Consider the following 18169-nt stretch of genomic DNA (forward strand, 5'->3'; position numbering starts at 1 on the left):
CAAGGATGTGAGGGAAGAAGGACCAACCAAGCTCTCGACATCAGCAGCTGTGGGGGAGGCCATACTTCCTCAGAAATGTGAATACCTCGAATTTGAGGATAATGTAAAAGAAAACCTGTTATGAAATGTACTTAAATAGTATTCAAATTTGTGTTATTTTTTTCCTGCCTCTTATTTCAACTTTTTAAAAATGAAAATCTCAAACATAACTCAAAAGTAGAGAGAACAGTCTAAAGAGCTCTATGGCATCTGTCACTGAGCTACAGTAATTATTTTTTATTTTTATAATATACTAGAGGCCCAGTGTATGAAATTTGTGCATGGGCAGGGGGTGGGGGGAAGACCCTTAGCCCGGTCTACACCCTCTTGCAATCTGGGACCCTTCGGGGGATGTCTGACTGCCGGTTTAGGCCCGATCCCACAGTTGGACATCCCTCTCACAATCTGGGACCGCTGACTCCTAACTGCTCACCTGCCTGCCTGATCATCCCTAACCACTCTGCCTGCCTGCCTGCCTGATTGCCCCTAACCACCTCTGCCTCGGCCCCCGCCGCTGTGTCTTCGTCTGGAAGGTTGTTCGGCTGTCCAGTCTAATTAGCATATTATGCTATTATTACAGATTTTTATGAATTTCAGAGAAGAAGGGAGAGATAGAAATATCAATGATGAGAGAGAATCAGTGATTGGCTGCCTCCTGCACACCCCCTACTGGGGATTGATCTCACAACCCCAGGCATATGCCCTGATAGAGAATTGAACTGTGGCCTTCTGGTTCCTAGGTTGATGCTCAACCACTGAGCCACGCGGGCTGGGCTACAGTAATTATTAACAGCATGATGATGCTACTCTACCTCGCTTTAGAGCCTTGAGCGGGATGATCCTCTGAGCAGTGACCGCCGAGCTGTTGTTTTCCACAACTGCAAAACGAAGAAATATGAGGTCTTCAAAGTGGACCCGGAAGAAAAACTGCTCGTTCCACATGGGGTTCAGAGTGTTCCGGTGGATGGGCTTTGTGCGGAAGTGGCAGCTGTCCAGCGGCATGCCCAGGATGTCGACCTCGATGCACGGGCTTCCTGTGCTGTTGCTCGGGCACACGTTCTGGCCAGAGACAATCTGAGGGAGGAAGCAAGGACCAGGTCACTAAAGATGAAAAAGAAACAAAGGCAATCTCTGCACCTCACTGCTTCCCTCCACAAAGAACACTCTGGAATGGACGAGGTCCACGGTGAATAGTGAATAAATCTGCAAACCTACACCCCCCCCCCCCCCCCCCCCCGGCAAAGCAGGAAGTGATTGCAACCACAAGCCTGGAATCATGGGAAAAGCTTCTTTTGTCACCAGCATTCACCTGTCACTTTCAACTGTCAAAATGTTCAAGTATCTTCAAAGCCAAGCAATTAAGATGAAATCAAGTTTCTCAAGAAGGCACAGGGAAATGGGGAGACTTTACGGAATGCAATCACAAACTGGTTGCGAACATTCTGTTCAAGATGTTTTAGGTGTATATTTTATAACTTCAAAGCTATTTTCTTTCTTTTTTTTTAATATATTTCATTGATTTTTCAGAGAGGAAGGGAGAGGGATAGAGAGTTAGAAACATCATTGAGAGAGAAACATCGATCAGCTGCCTCCTACACATCTCCTACTGGGGATGTGCCCGCAACCCAGGTACATGCCCTTGACCGGAATTGAACCTGGAACCCTTCAGTCCACAGGCCGACGCTCTATCCACTGAGCCAAACCAGTTTGGCGAAAGCTATTTTCTTGAATGGTTTAGTTTTCCAGCAAGTCACAGGGAATGTTTTAAAAAATTTATCCACAGCCTTCTGTACACAGTTAAACGTCTACTCGAGTCTAGCTAATCTGGTCAAACAGAGGAGGCCCCCTGCCCTGGTCTTCGGGAAGGAGACAGCAGAGGTGGCAGGAAAACTGGAGCGTGGTTTTCCCGGGGTGTGAGAGGGGTAATCAGAGGCTGCTTGGCATTCTTCCTTTGGAGGGAAACGGACAAGTTCTAAGGTTGGAGGGCAGCGATCAGCCATACAGAGGTCTTGTTCTCTGTCCGCTAAGAGGTAGCGACAGAATGGGGAAATAAAGTTGAATGATGAGCTGCCGGGGGCTGTTGTTAAGGGCAGTCTGTGGTGTTTTGACATGGGGTTAATTAGGCAATAAAAGAAATAAGGAAAGGCCCAGGAACGATACAGTTTAAATTGCAAGGAGGAAAGATATTTAATTGATTTGTATATTGATGCCCGTTTGATCTTATGAGAGCCTGTTCGAGTTTAAGATGACCTGCTCTAACAAGGAGCTCAACTTTTATGAGAGAAAATCAGAATGATGGTGCTGTGGGCCCTGGAAGACAGAATCACCACCATCAGCGTGCAGGGGAAGCAGCCCCACCTACGGGGCACTGGCAAATGCAGTGCCTGGCGACAGCATACCTCAGCCACAGCCACCGCTTGTGACAGGTAAAGAAATCCTTCCGGGAACTAAATCTGCACAAACAAAACGGTGACACGAGAACTATGCAACGCCCTGAATCCAAAACCAACGCATATTCAGGAAGGCGGAAGCGCCTTGCCATCTCCTGGAGACAGCGCCACACTTACAGTCAAAGAGTAGACAGCGGGCTCCATGTTGTCCAGGTCTCTTTCCAGGGGAGAAAACTTCTGATACATGGGGCAGTTCTTGTCCCACAGAACTGGGGGTTTCAACACATAGCCACAGCCACCGTTGGCCTCAAACATGGCAGCGTTTAAATGTAAAGGGAGATCTGCAAAACAAAGTCAGCATTGCTTGTTACTCTGTCGCTTATGAATGTCAAGGTCAGAACTTATATGTTATATGCATAGCCCATGGACATGGGCAATAGGGTAGTGAAGACATAGGGGAAGGAGTGGGGTGAAGGGGGAAAAATGGGAGAGATCTGTGATGCTATCAACAATAAAAAATATATTTAAAAAAAAGTAAAGTTCAAAAGAACTTTGTATCAATTTTCCCCAAGCTTAAGCATGAAGAAGGGACTGACTAAGTGGCTACCATGTGGCAGGTTGTTAGGTATGAGAGATACAACAGGTAACAAGACCAACATCCCTGTCTTTTCGGGGTTCAGTCTATGGGATAAGCCCAGTGTCTCACTCCCACCCAGGTTCTGCCTTTTAAAAACTCCTTTTGCAAATCAAAATTTACAACATCCATCTGAAAAAAAAAAAATCTTTGCAATACCTCATTTTATACAGAATTTTAATAAGGAATAGTCATGGCATTTTCTTATCCCCGAACACTAAACCATGCAGACAACTGTATGACCAATTCTTGCCTTTGCAAATATAAGATAAAAATCTTAATAATCCAAGACAGACTGGGAGAAGAGCCAGAAAAATATATCTTTCCATGAAATCTCAATTTCAACCCATAAATTACAGTACTTCTACCTCTTTTTAATTGCAGTTAAATATGAAAAAAAATTTTATCACATGTGATTCACATCATGTCCATGATCAATCCCCTCCATCGTAAACCCTGGGAACCCTCAAAACGGCTTCCAGTCGTCTGTGGCCAGCTTTTACTTGGCACGGTTCTTGGATGAATGTTGGACTCCCGCACTGGTTTGGGCTCTGACACACACGAATGCTCATCTGATGGCGCAAGTCTGTAGAAAGTTTGCCCAGATGAACACAGGGTTTATGAGGCACACCTGACAAATGTTCCCTCTGATAGATTCCTTCCATGTGCAGAGCGAACTGTGCTACATGGACTGACATCAAGGAAAAGTGTGGTGAGCACCACGGAGCAATAAGAAGTTAGCCTCCACATGTCTCGTGTGTAAAATTTTTTCCGTATACATAGGGTTGGCTGGGATTGTAGGCAGGAATCCTTGGGGTCAGATGTCTAAGGCATAGGAAAGCTACGTGGGCTCGGTCTCCTTATCTATAAAATCAGTGCCCTGGACCCCACCTCTCAGGTCCGTCCAGTCCTGATGTGACTAATTCGTTGAGGCTGTCTTGCCTGCAGGACGAGAGAATTCTTTTCTCAGGCCACCCTGTGACAGAGGAACATAGACCTGGGCTAGGATGGCTAAGAGAGCGAAGCAGGCTAGCTCATGCAGAGGTGATGAATGTGAAATGGATATATATTACTAAAAATTATAGCAGCTCACCCTTACTGTGCTCTTACTGTGTACCAGGCCCCATTCCACGCACTTTATGTACATCAGTGCTTCCCATTTTATAGATGAGGAAACTGAGGCACAAGAAGTGAAAGAACCCAAGGCACACAGTTACTAAGTGGTGATCCAATCTCAACAACTGAGCCGCATAGTGTACACCCCACAGGCGTGTCATAAATGAGAAAACGTGTGTAAGTCTCTACCAAGCATTCGGCACATAGAAGATCTCAATAAACAGTAGGTAATAAATTATGATTATGATGTCAACTCCCATTTGGGTTTGAAGTCTGATCCTAGGAGGTCTATGTCTATCCTTGTACTTTCCCAAACTTTTTCTTTTTCTATTAATTCTCACCCAAGGATATTTTTCTGTTGATTTTTTTTTTTTAAGGAAGAATGGAAAGGAGGTGGAGAGACAGAGAGAGAAACATTGATGTGAGAGGAGAGACACATTGATTGGTTGCCTCCTGCACAGGCCCCGACCAGGGCTGGATGGAGACTGCAACCGAGGTACGTGCCCTGGACTGGAATCAAACCCGGGACCCTTCAGTCCATGGGCCATCACTCTATCCACTGAGCCAAACCAGCTGAGGCTAATCTCATTTAGTAATCCAACAGGTAAACCAGATGCAGGCGGAGCTGCTCATTTTGGAATAAAGTTGGGACCTCAAATCTAGCCCTCCAACTGCCCCCTAGGTGTGGCCCCAGGACTCCACCTGGGGCTATCGTTTTACTAGTAAAACCCCTGTTGTAAGCAAGTGAAGGAGGGTGCATGATTCCATGTCACCTGATTGCCCCTCTCAGTCAATGCCTGTGAGGCAGGTCAGGCTTATCAGTACCTTTATGGTCTCCTATTTATTTAAAAACCTTGTATTAAGTAGGCACCATTCCCATAATAATGATGCCTATATTTTGGGGCTAAAAAAGTCATCATAAAGAGTTTGACAATCACTCAGGAAAGCAGGATTCATATTAACAGCTTTTCTTTTGATGGGGTCGCATGTCCTTACACTTGTTCTGCTCTAGGTGGAAAGAATGCTGAGGGACAGTTGCCAGCCATTACCAGGTTTGCATACCAGGCTCAAGTCAGTTTCCAAACTCAAGAGTTGGTTTCCTTGAGTGCAGACCTGGGCTATTCCTGGCTCCAGATCACCGCAGACCTTCTTGAAGATGATGGAGCCATTAGAAATTCTGGGAAGAGATGACCCTAAGTCAATGGACACTCCTTTGGGGCATCAGGGTCCTCTGACATCCAGGAAGTGGCAAGGCTGATGATCCATGGAACACAGTCGGAGGCTAGAGGGACACTGGGAGAGGGTTCTCTGTTACTTGGTTGGGATGTTTCATGGAAAATCAAGTGTACCCTAATCTAGGAATTCTTTGTAAAAATTAAAAGATAATGAGTCCAATAGACTCTGATCTATTTGGACTTGCAATCCATAGAAAAGTACCTAAAAACCCAAGAACCACAGGCTCAGACTGCAGTAGGGCAGAGGGGGATAGTCTGTTTCAGCTCAGCGTGCATTTATTGAGCACCTACTGCATGCAAGATATTAGCCAGGCTCTATGCCCAGTTTGTGCAAATGAAGACCATTTTTACAGGTGAACACGGTGAAACTGCCTGTGGCTTGTGCTCTGTCCAGCGTGGGGATGCGTGTAATCATTGCCTGCGGCACTGGACCCGAGAGGCGTTATGGCAGCACTCTCTCTTGGGCTGGAAGACTCTGTAGAGAAACTTGAGGATGAACCATCAACAGAGCCATCTGTCTCCCCTGAGGAGGCAGCTCAAATATGTACTCCCAGATTGATTTGGGAGAGAGGCAAAGCCTTCAGGGGTGAGTGAAGGCCAAGCTGCAGCCTCAGTGTGTGCTTCGGGACCTTTCCTCAGTGTGGTGGTGGAGGGAGCCAGGAGGCGCAGCTCCTTTCAGCGGCGGCTCCCTCTGCCATCGGTGGAGCCAGTGTGTCTGCACCAGCCTTGGCACGCCCAGGAGAGCGGGCACATCCAAAACCAAACGCATTTCCATTTCCTTGAGAAAACCATCTTGCTAGTGATTTCACTTGACTTAAAATATTTCAGTATCATAATAACCAAGGGCGCCGAAGGGCTACAGACAGGGTCAGAGATGTGAGCCCGCAAGCCACTTGGGACAGATTGAAAAGAAACTTTTACAACTTTGAAAATATTTCATTATTATTTCCACTTGCGAGTCCAAATCCTACTGTTTTCATAACTTATCAAAAACACTTCATCATCGTTAACGTTTGTGGAATGCTTTCTCTGTGCCAGCCACTATGCTAAGTAGGGTACTTCACCTGCATCGTGTTATTTAATTTCAATGGAAAGAAGCAAATATAACAAGGGCAAAAAAAAAAAAATGCGTTGGCAGGGTCAGCCACACATGGGCACTGTTGGCACCAGTACCAGGTGGCTAGCTGGTTCGAGAGCGAAAGGTGGTTTGACCTTGGCTGGAGACGGGGCTATGCTGTGGCTGGCGGGTCAGCACAGTTGCTTAGGATCTGATTCAGGTGACGCGAGAGGAATGGGAAGGCCGCTTGGCTGTCCCAAGGAAAGACTGTGGCTTCTGAAGGTGCTTCGAGGAAACATTCCTCATCGACTGTTTCTTTATCTTCTGCAGCTCCCTTCCTGCCCCCATAACCAAGTAGAAACAAAATACTTTATCCTCTCCACTCCCAGCATCCTTGAATTTATTATTACTAGTCATTCTGTGACCTTGAGCAAATCAATTGCTCTGTGCCTTGGTTTGCTCATCTGAGGAATGGGGATCATAAAGGCGTCCACCACTTAGGGTTGTTGCAAAGATTAAATCAGATAATAGGGGGGTCAAGGAAAATTCAGCACGGTGTCTGTCGCATGGTAAGTGTGCAATGAATGGTAGCTCTTGTTCTGGACGTCAGGCCTCATCAGGTATTCCTGCTAAGAGAGTTTCCTCAACAGTGGAGAAAAACTAACACTGCTTTCTTGGTTCGCACACTTGTTTTCTCCATGTGAGCTACTCTGGGAGCAATGACCATTATTCTCCATTTCAATCTCAATGGGTAAGAAGAAGCTAACATGCACTTTGTTTGGAGTGACAACTACTTATCGACTGCAAGGAATAGCTTAGCAAGACAGCTTACCAAAGGGTGTTAGTAACTCTCTGCCCCAAAAGGTCTTTAGACACAAACTAGACACGGCCCTAAACAGGGTCTTATTTAAAGACACAAAAGAGTAGCCTTATGTTTAAAAAAATGCTTTAAAAAGGGAGCAAGAACAAGAGATTACTAGGGACCCCTTTAAAATTCTTTCCTATCACCTTAACTCTGAAACATCAAGGGCACAATTCAGTATCAAATGCACCGGTATTTTTGCTCTTACATATGGGGTGACCCAGTCTGGCATCTTGCCCCTCTTAACTAAAATGTTGTTTGTTGAACTATGTTTCCTGGAACATAAGACCAGAAGGAGAGAGGTGAGGAGAGGCCGTTACCATCTGTCTGGTAGTTGAGTGCCACGAGCTGTATCCCGTGCAGCCAGAACATGAGGGGGTTGGGGTTGGAGGAGTCGATGCGGGTGGCAGCCGGGTAAGTCCTCAGCAGCTGGCAGGCGGTGTGCTGGATCAGTTTCTGAGAATACCTGCGACACAGACGTTTGGCGGCATTTTCATTCAGCGATGAGATATGGTAACATTTGGGAGTTCTAATGATAGCGCTGAGGGACGTGGCTGGGCTGAGGGGGGAAGAAGACTCCTCCCAGGCCTGTCGCATTCCTTCATAGGAACCTAAACCCCCCAAAAGATTAGCCTCAGATTAGTGCGGGACACTTTAAATGTTTTAGAAAGATAAACCTGAACAACATCTGGGTAAAACAATCATAACCATGTAACACATCAGAGTAGATCTTAATGGTGTTACACTATTCAGTTACACTACAGTAGCGTTATGCTATACTTGAGTTAGTCCACCACCTCGAAACAAAATGATAACTACTGAGCTTTAAAATGAGTGCAGAAGCACCAATTTAAGTTAAAAGCCTGGAAATCCTTTGCCTCATCTGTCCTGTGGATATATTTGAACAATACATGGCAATATATGTACAAGGGTATTCACTTTAGCGTTTGTTATAAGGAAAAAACAGCAACAAAAAAACCAGGAAGCAATCCAAATGTTCTACCAGTGAGGAAGTGGTTAAATGACAGTATACACACAATGGAAAACCACAAAGGCATAAGGAGAATAAGGTAGATATATGCTCAGAAAGCTGTTTGGAAAGTTACAGCAATATAAAAGTTATACAAATATGCTCGGTTGTATCCCATTGGGATCATCTTAAAAAGAATCTTATTCTTCTTGAACAAAACACAATAAACCTAACAGTGGTTACCTCAGGGGACTAGAACTGAGCCATTGAGAATAGAAAGGAATTTTAATCGTACTCTATATTGTTTGAGTTTTTTTTTTTTAACTATGAGAATTTATTACTTTTATAATAAAAAGTAATTAGTAATAAAATGGATATATCTTCTGGAGTTATAATGGTGACGAGAGCAGTTCCAAGAACCACTAGAATGTTCCAAGGTGGTTCCAATTTTTCCCTATTGAGGCAAACACTGTTAGAACATCTTCAGTGAAGTGCTATTTTTTAGGAAGTTAAACATGTAAAATTGAAAAATGTTTCTACTACACTTAGATAACATAAACATTCATGGAAATTAAAAAAAAAATATAGAAAAAGTTCAAGGGAAGTGCTTCGACAGTAAAATGTTAGACTTATCCAGCATGCGGAATCGAGCAAAGGTATCGAAAGAAGGTGACTTTACTTTTTCCAGATGTTTTGTTAAGTGAGGCCGTCTCCCCAGGGCTCATTCTGCCCGGATTGTTGCCAAAAATGGACTTCCTGCTTTTCCTTTCTTTTCCTCTGTTAGAGCCAGATGCATTTAGAGTTGACAGGCCTGTTCCCATAAAATGAAAATAAATAAGCCAAAAACTACAAGCGAGGGAACTCGACGTTTTCCATCCCTGTCCATGTTTACTTTGAAGTCTTACTACTCCCTGGTAACCTGCTCAGAGGACCCACTCGCATTCTCAACACCGCTAATAGCAGCACTGCAGGCTTTAGAGTGAAGTTTTTATCTCTGTGGGCAAATGTGACAAGAACTGCAGGGCTATTACAGAATGACCGCAAAATAGCACCCACACCCACCTGATGGTGCACCAGAAAGATTTTGAAAAACTGCATAAAAAGAAAGTGCTCCAGTCAACACTGAATTATCAGGACCGAATTACTCAATTTTGAGAGATGAAAGAATGGCTCGGAGCACGAGTTTTAGCATCACATTGTCTAGGTTGAACTCCTGCCATTACGAGCCCTGACTTAATATCTACCTTCTCTGTTCCTCAGTTTCTTTATCTACAAAACGGGTATAAAGATAGGAACTCACAGGCTTAGTCTGAGGATTAAACAAGAAATATGTTAAATGACAGTGATGCCTCACGGCTTCTCTTTCTCACTCCTGGTCCAACCACCCCCTGACTCCTTCCTGCCTGGCACAGTGCCTGGCACGCAGCAGCACTTTAACAGATATTTGCTGAACGAGGAAATGAATGCACACCATGTAGACCTGGATCCAGTGCAGGAAGAGTGAGTTAAAGGCACCAGGCAAGCCCGTGGCCTCCCAACTGTTTCCACTGTCTACATTGTACCATTAGATCAGTGGTCGGCAAACTGCGGCTCGCGAGCCACATGCAGCTCTTTGGCCTCTTGAGTGTGGCTCTTCCACAAAATACCGACTTCTGCGCATGGGCCACGAAGTTTCAATCGCACTGTACGTGCGCGCCCGCACGTGGTATTTTGTGGAAGAGCCACACTCAAGGGGCCAAAGAGCCGCATGTGGCTCGCGAGCCGCAGTTTGCCGACCACTGCATTAGATAATAATTCCTTCAGCTGGAGCAGTGTTCCGGAGGCCCTCTTTGAGATGAAAATACACCTTCCAAAAACATCATCAGAGAAGACAGGATAAAGGAGTGTTTAATAAAAGCATAGGCTTTGGGGTTTAAACCCAGTTCCGAGTGGTGTGACCGCCCACAAGCTACCGAACCCTCTGCACTCCTTGCTCACCTATAAAAGGGCTGTGGTCACAATGAAATGAGATCATGTATATTTACATACTTAGTAGAGTGACTTGTTCAGAGAAAGTGCTCGGTTCATAACAGCTATGGGGCTTCTAAATTTTCTCTCTCTGAAGTATCCGTAACCACAAAGATGTGCTAACTTGCACTAGTGAGTTTTCATGCTTTATCTTAAAATTTTGTGTGAACTTTGCCCTCTACACGATGATGTAACAGTAGATTTTCTCCCAAGTAAAACTGATGAGAGGTCAGAGTGAGGCCCATGTTCATTCTGGGAGTTTTGCACACATCCTGGCCCACGTCGACATTCCCCAGGGATATGTGGGACCTTCTGTGAACAGCCTGGCTGTTCTCTCCGGGTGGGGCGAGGAAGCAGGAACATGGGCTGGTGATCAGGAGAGGGGAGGAATCTGCTCTGTTGGCCCATCTATATATGTAAAAGCTCAGCGATCTTTATGGCGGAACGACTGGAACGACCAGAACGACCAATCGCTATGATGCGCACTGACCACCCAGGGGCGGACGCTTAACGTAGGAGCTGCCCCTGGTGGTCAGTGCGCTCCCACAGTGGGGGCGCTGCTCAGCCAAAAGCCAGGCTCACAGCTGGTGAGCACAACGGTGGTGGCGGAAGCCTCTCCTGCCTCTGCGGCAGCACTAAGGAGCAGCGAGCCAAGAGGAAAGGAGCGAGCAGGCGGGTGGTTAGGAGCGAGGGGTCCCAGGCTGCGAGAGGGATGTCTGACTGTCCCCTCCCCCCCCGCCCCCGAATAAATCTTGTGCATCGGGCCTCTAGTTTATCAATAAGAATAGCAACCGCCACCAGTTCCAGCCAGCCAACTACCTGTAGATAGCGTGCTAGTCACATTAGGTACTTTATTGTTAATGTTTACAACAACCCTGCAAGTGAGGACTGTTCTGTCTCTTTTATTGGAAGGGCCTCTGACGTGCAGAGAGGTTAACTAACTGCTATAGTCAAGGTCACTGAGGAGTGGAATCCTGACACTGAAGCGGGTTCCTGATCTCGGGGAGGTTACTGTACTTCTGGGGAAGGTCGTGCCACGTGGTCTTCATGCTGCCTCACTGCTCTGAAGATATTTTTGCACAAGCCTCTGTGGATGGGACTTGGGATGGTGAAGAGTGAGATGCATTGAAATGGATAATGTAGCAAAATTAAAATCCATAGTGTAGCAAAATGAACATTTTATGGTATTTTCCCCCAGAGCATCAGAACAAATAATAATCATGATAAAGATGTAGAAGGTAGTGTAATAATGATTCTAGCAACACAATTTAGTGGTTTTGAGAAAGGAAGTAAAGTTGGGAAAAGAAAAATGTCCGAAATTTCAATTACTAAAAAAATTAAACTACAGTATGTCTTAGAAAGACTGCGTGCCATTTAAACACTTTAAAAGAACAGCATATTGGGAATCTATATCTATAAAAGCCTAAGTGACCATTCAACTGGTAGCACACTGACCACCAGGGGGCAGACGCTCAATGCACAGGCATGGAAACATGGAACAGACTGATGAATCTCAGAAGGAAGGGGGAGGGGGAAAGACGGGAAGAGATTAACCAAAGATCGGCCTGCGGGGATCGGGGCCACTGTGCACTGGGCCTCCGGCATCCCCCGAGGGGTCCCGGATTGCGAGAGGGTGCAGGCCAGGTCAAGGGACCCCACCAGTGCAGGAATCTGTGCACACGGCCTCTAGTTTTAAAAATAAGCCAAATAACGCCATGCGTAGCCTGTGCCTCCAGTCAGAGGTTGGACCCAATGACCTTTGACTCTTCCAAAATTTGGGCATTTTTGCTCTTTATCTACTCAGTGCTTGAGAAGAAAAGACCAAGCCTGTGGGATGGTTTGGGTGTAGTGTGAGCTGAGTTTATAAAGAACAGGAGAGGCAGTGAGTGTGATTCTTGAACGAAGTGACCTTCACACTTGTTCCTGTGATGAAGGACATGCAGGCCATGAGGTTCTTTTGACAGGAAAAGGATTTTTCCTCATCATAAGAACACTTTCACCAGCTACAAATATGATCACATTGTACTTATGTGAAAGAAGGCCTGGTCTGTGAAACTACACCTAAATGGCTAGGTTCCTGCATGTCTTCGAGATCTCTGCTTGCTAATTATTCATTCATATTCTCCTCAACAGAATTTGCCAACAGGTAAGCAGCAGCAGCTGCCAAAATCTCCAGTTTATGGGAGAGAGCTTAAAATTGAGAAAGTTCTATTTATGATTTTTTTCCTTCTGGTGTGTAAAAAGACCACTATTACCTAATTTTTAAATAGCCCAATACCTCGGTCCCAATTTCAGGGCAGAGTGTGAGAACTGATGCTTAAGACAACCCTCTGGGAGCCAGGATCTGCATTCAGACCATATTGAAAAAAATGAGGGTTGGTATTTTAACCCTCTCCAGGCCAAGTTTGCTAACATTTAGACAATCCCCCAATTCCAGGAGCTTTCCTGTCCTCTGCAAGGGAATCCTTTTTCTTAGTAGAAAGCGGTAGATTTTTCTGACTTCCTAGGTTATGGACTCTCCTGTTTGCCCTCCACCTCCTGCTGTCCCCTTGCGCGATGCACACTGGGTGAGCTCACTGACGACATGCCCTGACAAGAGAGGCGAGGCCGTGCAATGCAGATTGACAGGCTCCAGAATCGGAGTTATGCCATTTGTTAGCTGAAATGGACCCCACCCCCTTTTTTAATAGCTGTTTATCAGCACTTTACTTCTAGAAATGGCCAACTGAGGAAACTTTTTCTCCCACTGAAACGCCCCTTGTGGTTTGGGTGGAGCTCAGGGGTAGGGCAGGTGACAGAGGCCTGGGACAGTCTGAGCACTGCCTGCGCTGGGCCACAGTGACTAGTACAGGAATGGGCAGAGGACCCAGTGAAAAACAATCAAACTGCTGCAGAAAGTTCTGGAAGAGCGGCTTACACTGAAGCTGAATTTAGGAGCATGTAGTGCTGGCCTGCTGCAGCTGCCTTACAGCCCAAAGGGAAGAGGGCCAACATGACAGAGACAGTGAGAAACAGGGAGAGGGCCCTGGGTCAAGCCGTACCTGAAACTTCTGTACCCATTTTTCAATACATGAGCCAATAAGTTTACTTTTTGTGTAAGCCAACTTCTGCCACTTTCAAAGAAGAGTCTTAACTGCTTTACTCTGAAACCTAGAGCCAATTGCTTTATCTCTCTCAGACTTTGTCTTATTTAAAAATGGGGAGTAGATTGGTGACGTCAGGAGCACAATGCTGGGCTGACCGCAGGAGTGTCAGAGAGGCCGTGAATTCTGTTTGGAGGTATCTTTGAGCTCGCTTAGATGCCATGAGCAAAGCTCACCCTCCTGAGTTGAAAAAAAAAATTATGGACAAGAAGTTATCATTGAAATTAAGTGGTGGAAGCCATGGCCAAGGAATATTGCAGGGATTTGATCCCTTTATGAATCTTGTGATAGGTGAATGTGTGGAGATGGCAACTGGTGGGCAACAGAACAACAGTGGAACGGTGGTAATACGAGGACATAGTATCATCATGTTAGAAGCCTTGGAACGAGCACAAAGAATGGCTGTGTTTACCAGAGAAATCAACTGCTTCCATATGTCCCCTCTCCTCAGCACCTGCTTCACTACAATATAAAAATCTAGTCCTGTCAATTTTCACATTGAACTTTTGTTAAATAAACTTTTGTATTTGTCAAAAAAAGGGGGGGAGGGTGAATAAACCCAATATCTCATTGAATTATTATGAAGGCAATAAGATGATGTATGTAAAATACACAAACCCTGGTACTTAAATGATTAATAAATTTTAGCTACTAGGGGTTATGAATATTATTATTTTATTATCATTTTCATTATTAACTATTATAAAAAGACATAATATGATCTGGAAAATAAATATTTTATGGTATTTTCCTCATGAGCATCACAGCAAATTATAATAACAAATATTTAGGATGTATTGTAACAATGATTTCAGCAACACAATTTAGCTATTTTGAGAATATTTACAATACCCAATTAAATAAATAGCATATTTTTATCTCTTGGCACCTTTAAATGTTTTAGAAGAGCTTGACTTCTCTTACCTGGGAATTTTACTGCTTGGCAATAGATGACAAGGTCAGAAAGCTCTGGTGCAATCTGTCTGCTTTCCTTTTTATTCTGAGGAAGATAAAATTCTTCTCCCAACTCCATGTCATACACCTAGCAAGGGGAAAATTACACCAGTTGACATGGAAGGTATATGCCACCCAGAAACCCTTTATCTGCTGCTTTCCCAGTGGGTTTCACCTTGCTCTACATTCACCCCTGTGTCCTAACTCCTTTCCTAGAGTAAAGACATTCTGAGAGCAAGAAGTGAGTCTGACGCCCGGGTGCCGTCCAGTGTGGAACAGTCAGTGTGTATTTGCTGAATGAACAGAGAATTGAGCAGGTATCTTCTGTGGCTCACATTTCTGATATTTTATTCTTTTGTTCTCTAACATTCTCACTGCAACTACGTCTACAGATTTGCTCAGAGCCTATATTCTGTGAGGCACTTGAGGGTTGAGTCTGGGTATCTATTTTATCCTTCTATTCTCAGTGTCCTTCCTCGGTTAACACTTCACCATCTGGCCCCGCTCATCTTCTTGGTCATCCCCAACATCTTCAAAACTCCTAGCAATTCCTTGAACATACCCGGCTGTCCTCTTGGCCTGCATGCCGTTTCTGTCTGTTTGGCTAAATCTTCCTTCTGCAACATCATCTTCTTAATGCTCTGATAACACTGTGAAGTCACTGCTCTTTTATTTACCTACAAGCATTGTTGATGGGTTGAGCTCCATCACTAAACCACCTCCTGCACCACCTCAGTGTCTGCCACCCAGTACACCTTCAGTAGGTATTGGCTGGATGAATCAATGACTAACCTTCTACAAATGGCAGGTGGGTGTCCCATAGCATCACCATGTGGGCTTTGGCATCTAAGGGAAAGTGAGGGGAAAGGTGAAGGGAAGGGGCAGGGAAGGAGGGAAATCCCACCTGAAACTGACAAGAGTGTGATGGTCCAAGTGTAATTTAACAGAAACCATTCACCCACCTTTCCTTTGTTGCAAGCAGAGTTATCTGCTTTCTTTATCCTCTTGGGGATTTCTTCATTATACTCAAACTGAAGCTTGTCGCTACACGATTTACTTTCAGGTCTGTCTTCTAGAATGTTATCTGAAAATGAGTTGGCAGGCTTCAGCGCACAAGAACCAAACGCTTCACTCAAGGGCTACGTCTACGTCATGGCAAGGATACCCAGACACTTGTGCTTGTTGTGAGACAAGGCTGGCTACATGTTACCAAAATGATGGCTTGAAGTATAATTTTTAGATTTTGTTAAACAGTGTGCTTATTTTTGATTGCATGGATTCATTTGCCAGTAGTTTTGGCACCACACAGACATCATCTAAATGAGAAGGCTCGTTTTCATATAGATGACTGGCTCTGTGCAAAGATGACAGAAGATGCCCTGTGTCAAGAAGCTCTCGGCACACGGGTTGGGGAAGGATTTAGTGGTTGAAGCACTTCTAGATGGTGAGTGGTTTAATCACTCTCACTTTGAAATGAAGCTATTAGCCTCTTTTACCTCTAGAAATGTCAAAACCAGAAGAAAAAAGACATTGTCACTTGCAATGCAGTTTTCACAATTATACTTAATTAAAAAGTAAAGTTTTCATACTTGTCTATCAATTGATTAAGTGAGAATCTTAGGGATAGGAATTGAAATATATCTAAAAATATGCAAAGTATGAGAGATACTTCTATACTTTGGTCTTATGTTGAATTTCTATTCAAAATGTCTTTAAAAGTGTTAGAGGTACATCACGATTATGTTCTTTTAAAATGAAAAACATGAAAGCACATTTCTCACCTCGGATTTACTATCTCATCAGACCACAAATGCTTAGACCAAAATATCGTTATACCAAATCAGGGCTATGCAGGCTGCCACGAGGTAAGTGAGATCAATCATTTCACTACATTTTTATGCACGTAAGTGTCACAACGTCATACTAATCAGGCCTAAGAAACTGGAAACAGATGCCGGCATTCATGCAGTTAAAATGGCCAGTTCGAGTGGCTTTACCTTCCTGACAGTTAGGAGCAGGAGAAGCAGTAAGGACATCTGCTACAGAAAAACAGAATCAGAAAGGAGATAAAAGTAAGAGAAATTAAGACAAAAAGCCAGATAAATTAAACTCAGGTATGAAGCAGAGCATAAATAACTACAGCTTAGGTGATAAGATAAATGAAATAAGAACTCTTCCATCGATGTACTATTTTGACTACTAAGGGATGCAAAGGCTAGCAATAAAAGAAGCACAAACATTGTTAATGTGTAACATGCTGCCACTCCCACATTTTGCATTAATACTCCCAATAATACATTATGTCCACTGGATATAAGTTGATTAATGTTTTTAGGGCCATGTAGTCATTGTGATAGAATATTTCTATATTAAGTTGCCAGTTCAAATCGATACTCTAGGGCATGTTCAAAGCTAGTCAGGATAAACAGCAAAGTTGGAAAAAATTAATTGATATTTATTGAAATTTAATTAAACAGTCGCTTAGAACTTACTGGCTAAAAGCCAGAGTAGTGGTTCCTGAAACACATGAGCCCCATGTACAACACCCTTTAGATTTTCTGGAAGCAATTTTGGAATTGCCACATTTTTATAGCAAAGGAGGCTTCAGACTAATTCATTTTATAGATGTGGAAACGGATGCCTGGGGCTGTCACAGAGATAAACTGTGGCCCCAGATTCTCGAGACGGATTCTCAACTCGGGCTGCTTGCGGGGGCCTCAGAAGGCCTGTGAACACTCTTGCAAATTTATGCAGAAATTTGAGAGCACGCTCATTTCTGAGGGGACTGGGCACAGCTTCCAAGGGACCCATCATTACAAGAAGCTGATGAAGCTGGGACTGGTCCTGTCCACAGCAGGCAGGCTTCTCTGTCCTCAGCTCAGCTGGAGAAAGTGAAGGTGGTGGAGGGAAGCAGAGAGGAGTAAGGCAACACACACCACCACCACCAAAAGTGCAAGACTGACAGGACCCGTAACAGGAGCATCAAGAAGCCTGCACAGGCCAGACTTCAACACGTCACGGCATAACTACGAGGCCTGTTTGGGAATCAGCCCGTCAGAGCAATCTTTCAGTGAAATGGGAAATAACCCCGTGGCGGCAGAGGGTTTGATTGTTGTAGGTCCTAACTGTTAGTGCTGGAAGAAGGGAGAATGTCAGCCAACATGTATAGAGCCTTCTCATTACACACCCGAGGGGCCTAAGGCCACAGTGTGAAAGGACAATGCCCAAGTCTCACAGTCCATGGGGCAGACCTGGTGGGGCCGCCCCTCCATGTATACCCGACCCAGCACATGCTGGTTTTAGAAAAGCACTCTACTACTATAGATATTCAGTGGAGTAGGGTTTAAATTTTACTCTCCTGAAAATATAGGCATACCTCATTTTATTGTGCTTTACTGATATTGCAGTTCTTTACAAGCTCTTCCACCAGCAAAAATATTATGACTATGGCGGTGGTCTGGAACCCAACCTGCAATATCTCTGAGGTATGCCTGTAAATCAGAAAGATCTTTCCCCACCCTGTTCATTTTTAATTTGCATATCAAAACACCAATAATAATAATAATAATAATAATGAAAAGCCAGCTCCTTTCTTTTTTTAAAAAATATATTTTTTATTGATTTCAGAGAGGAAGAGAGAGGGAGAGAGAGATAGAAACATCAGTGATAAGAGGGAATCATTGATAGGCTGCCTCCTGCATGCCCCCTATTGGGGTTTGAGCCCACAACCTGGGCATGTGCCCTTGACTGGAATCGAACCTG

General features: G+C 44.4%; 2 protein-coding genes across 3 annotated transcripts in view; one reads left to right on the forward strand and one right to left on the reverse strand.

The window, feature by feature from the left end:
• PLCE1 (phospholipase C epsilon 1) overlaps positions 1–18169 on the reverse strand; it is a 288663-nt gene that overhangs the window by 14726 nt on the left and 255768 nt on the right. For both annotated transcript variants that reach the window (XM_036336551.1, XM_036336550.1), the window contains exons 21-26: positions 15370–15491; positions 14378–14495; positions 8983–9114; positions 7654–7944; positions 2607–2770; positions 852–1113 (exon numbers count right to left, since the gene is read on the reverse strand). In XM_036336551.1, coding sequence (XP_036192444.1) covers positions 852–1113; positions 2607–2770; positions 7654–7944; positions 8983–9114; positions 14378–14495; positions 15370–15491 — 1089 coding nt within the window. The remainder of the gene's footprint in view (positions 1–851; positions 1114–2606; positions 2771–7653; positions 7945–8982; positions 9115–14377; positions 14496–15369; positions 15492–18169) is intronic.
• LOC118670275 (small nuclear ribonucleoprotein G-like) lies at positions 13558–13926 on the forward strand. Its single transcript, XM_036337353.1, has one exon. The coding sequence runs from the start codon at positions 13615–13617 to the stop codon at positions 13924–13926; it is 312 nt and encodes a 103-aa protein (XP_036193246.1). The 5' UTR covers positions 13558–13614.

This window comes from Myotis myotis, unplaced genomic scaffold, assembly GCF_014108235.1.
Source record: "Myotis myotis isolate mMyoMyo1 unplaced genomic scaffold, mMyoMyo1.p scaffold_m19_p_15, whole genome shotgun sequence".
NCBI classification, from domain to species: Eukaryota; Metazoa; Chordata; class Mammalia; order Chiroptera; family Vespertilionidae; genus Myotis; species Myotis myotis.

Coding starts and splice junctions, on each gene's coding strand:
- LOC118670275 (XM_036337353.1), top strand. CDS start 13,615: ATGAGCAAAGCTCACCCTCCTGAGTTGAAAAAAAAAATTATGGACAAG.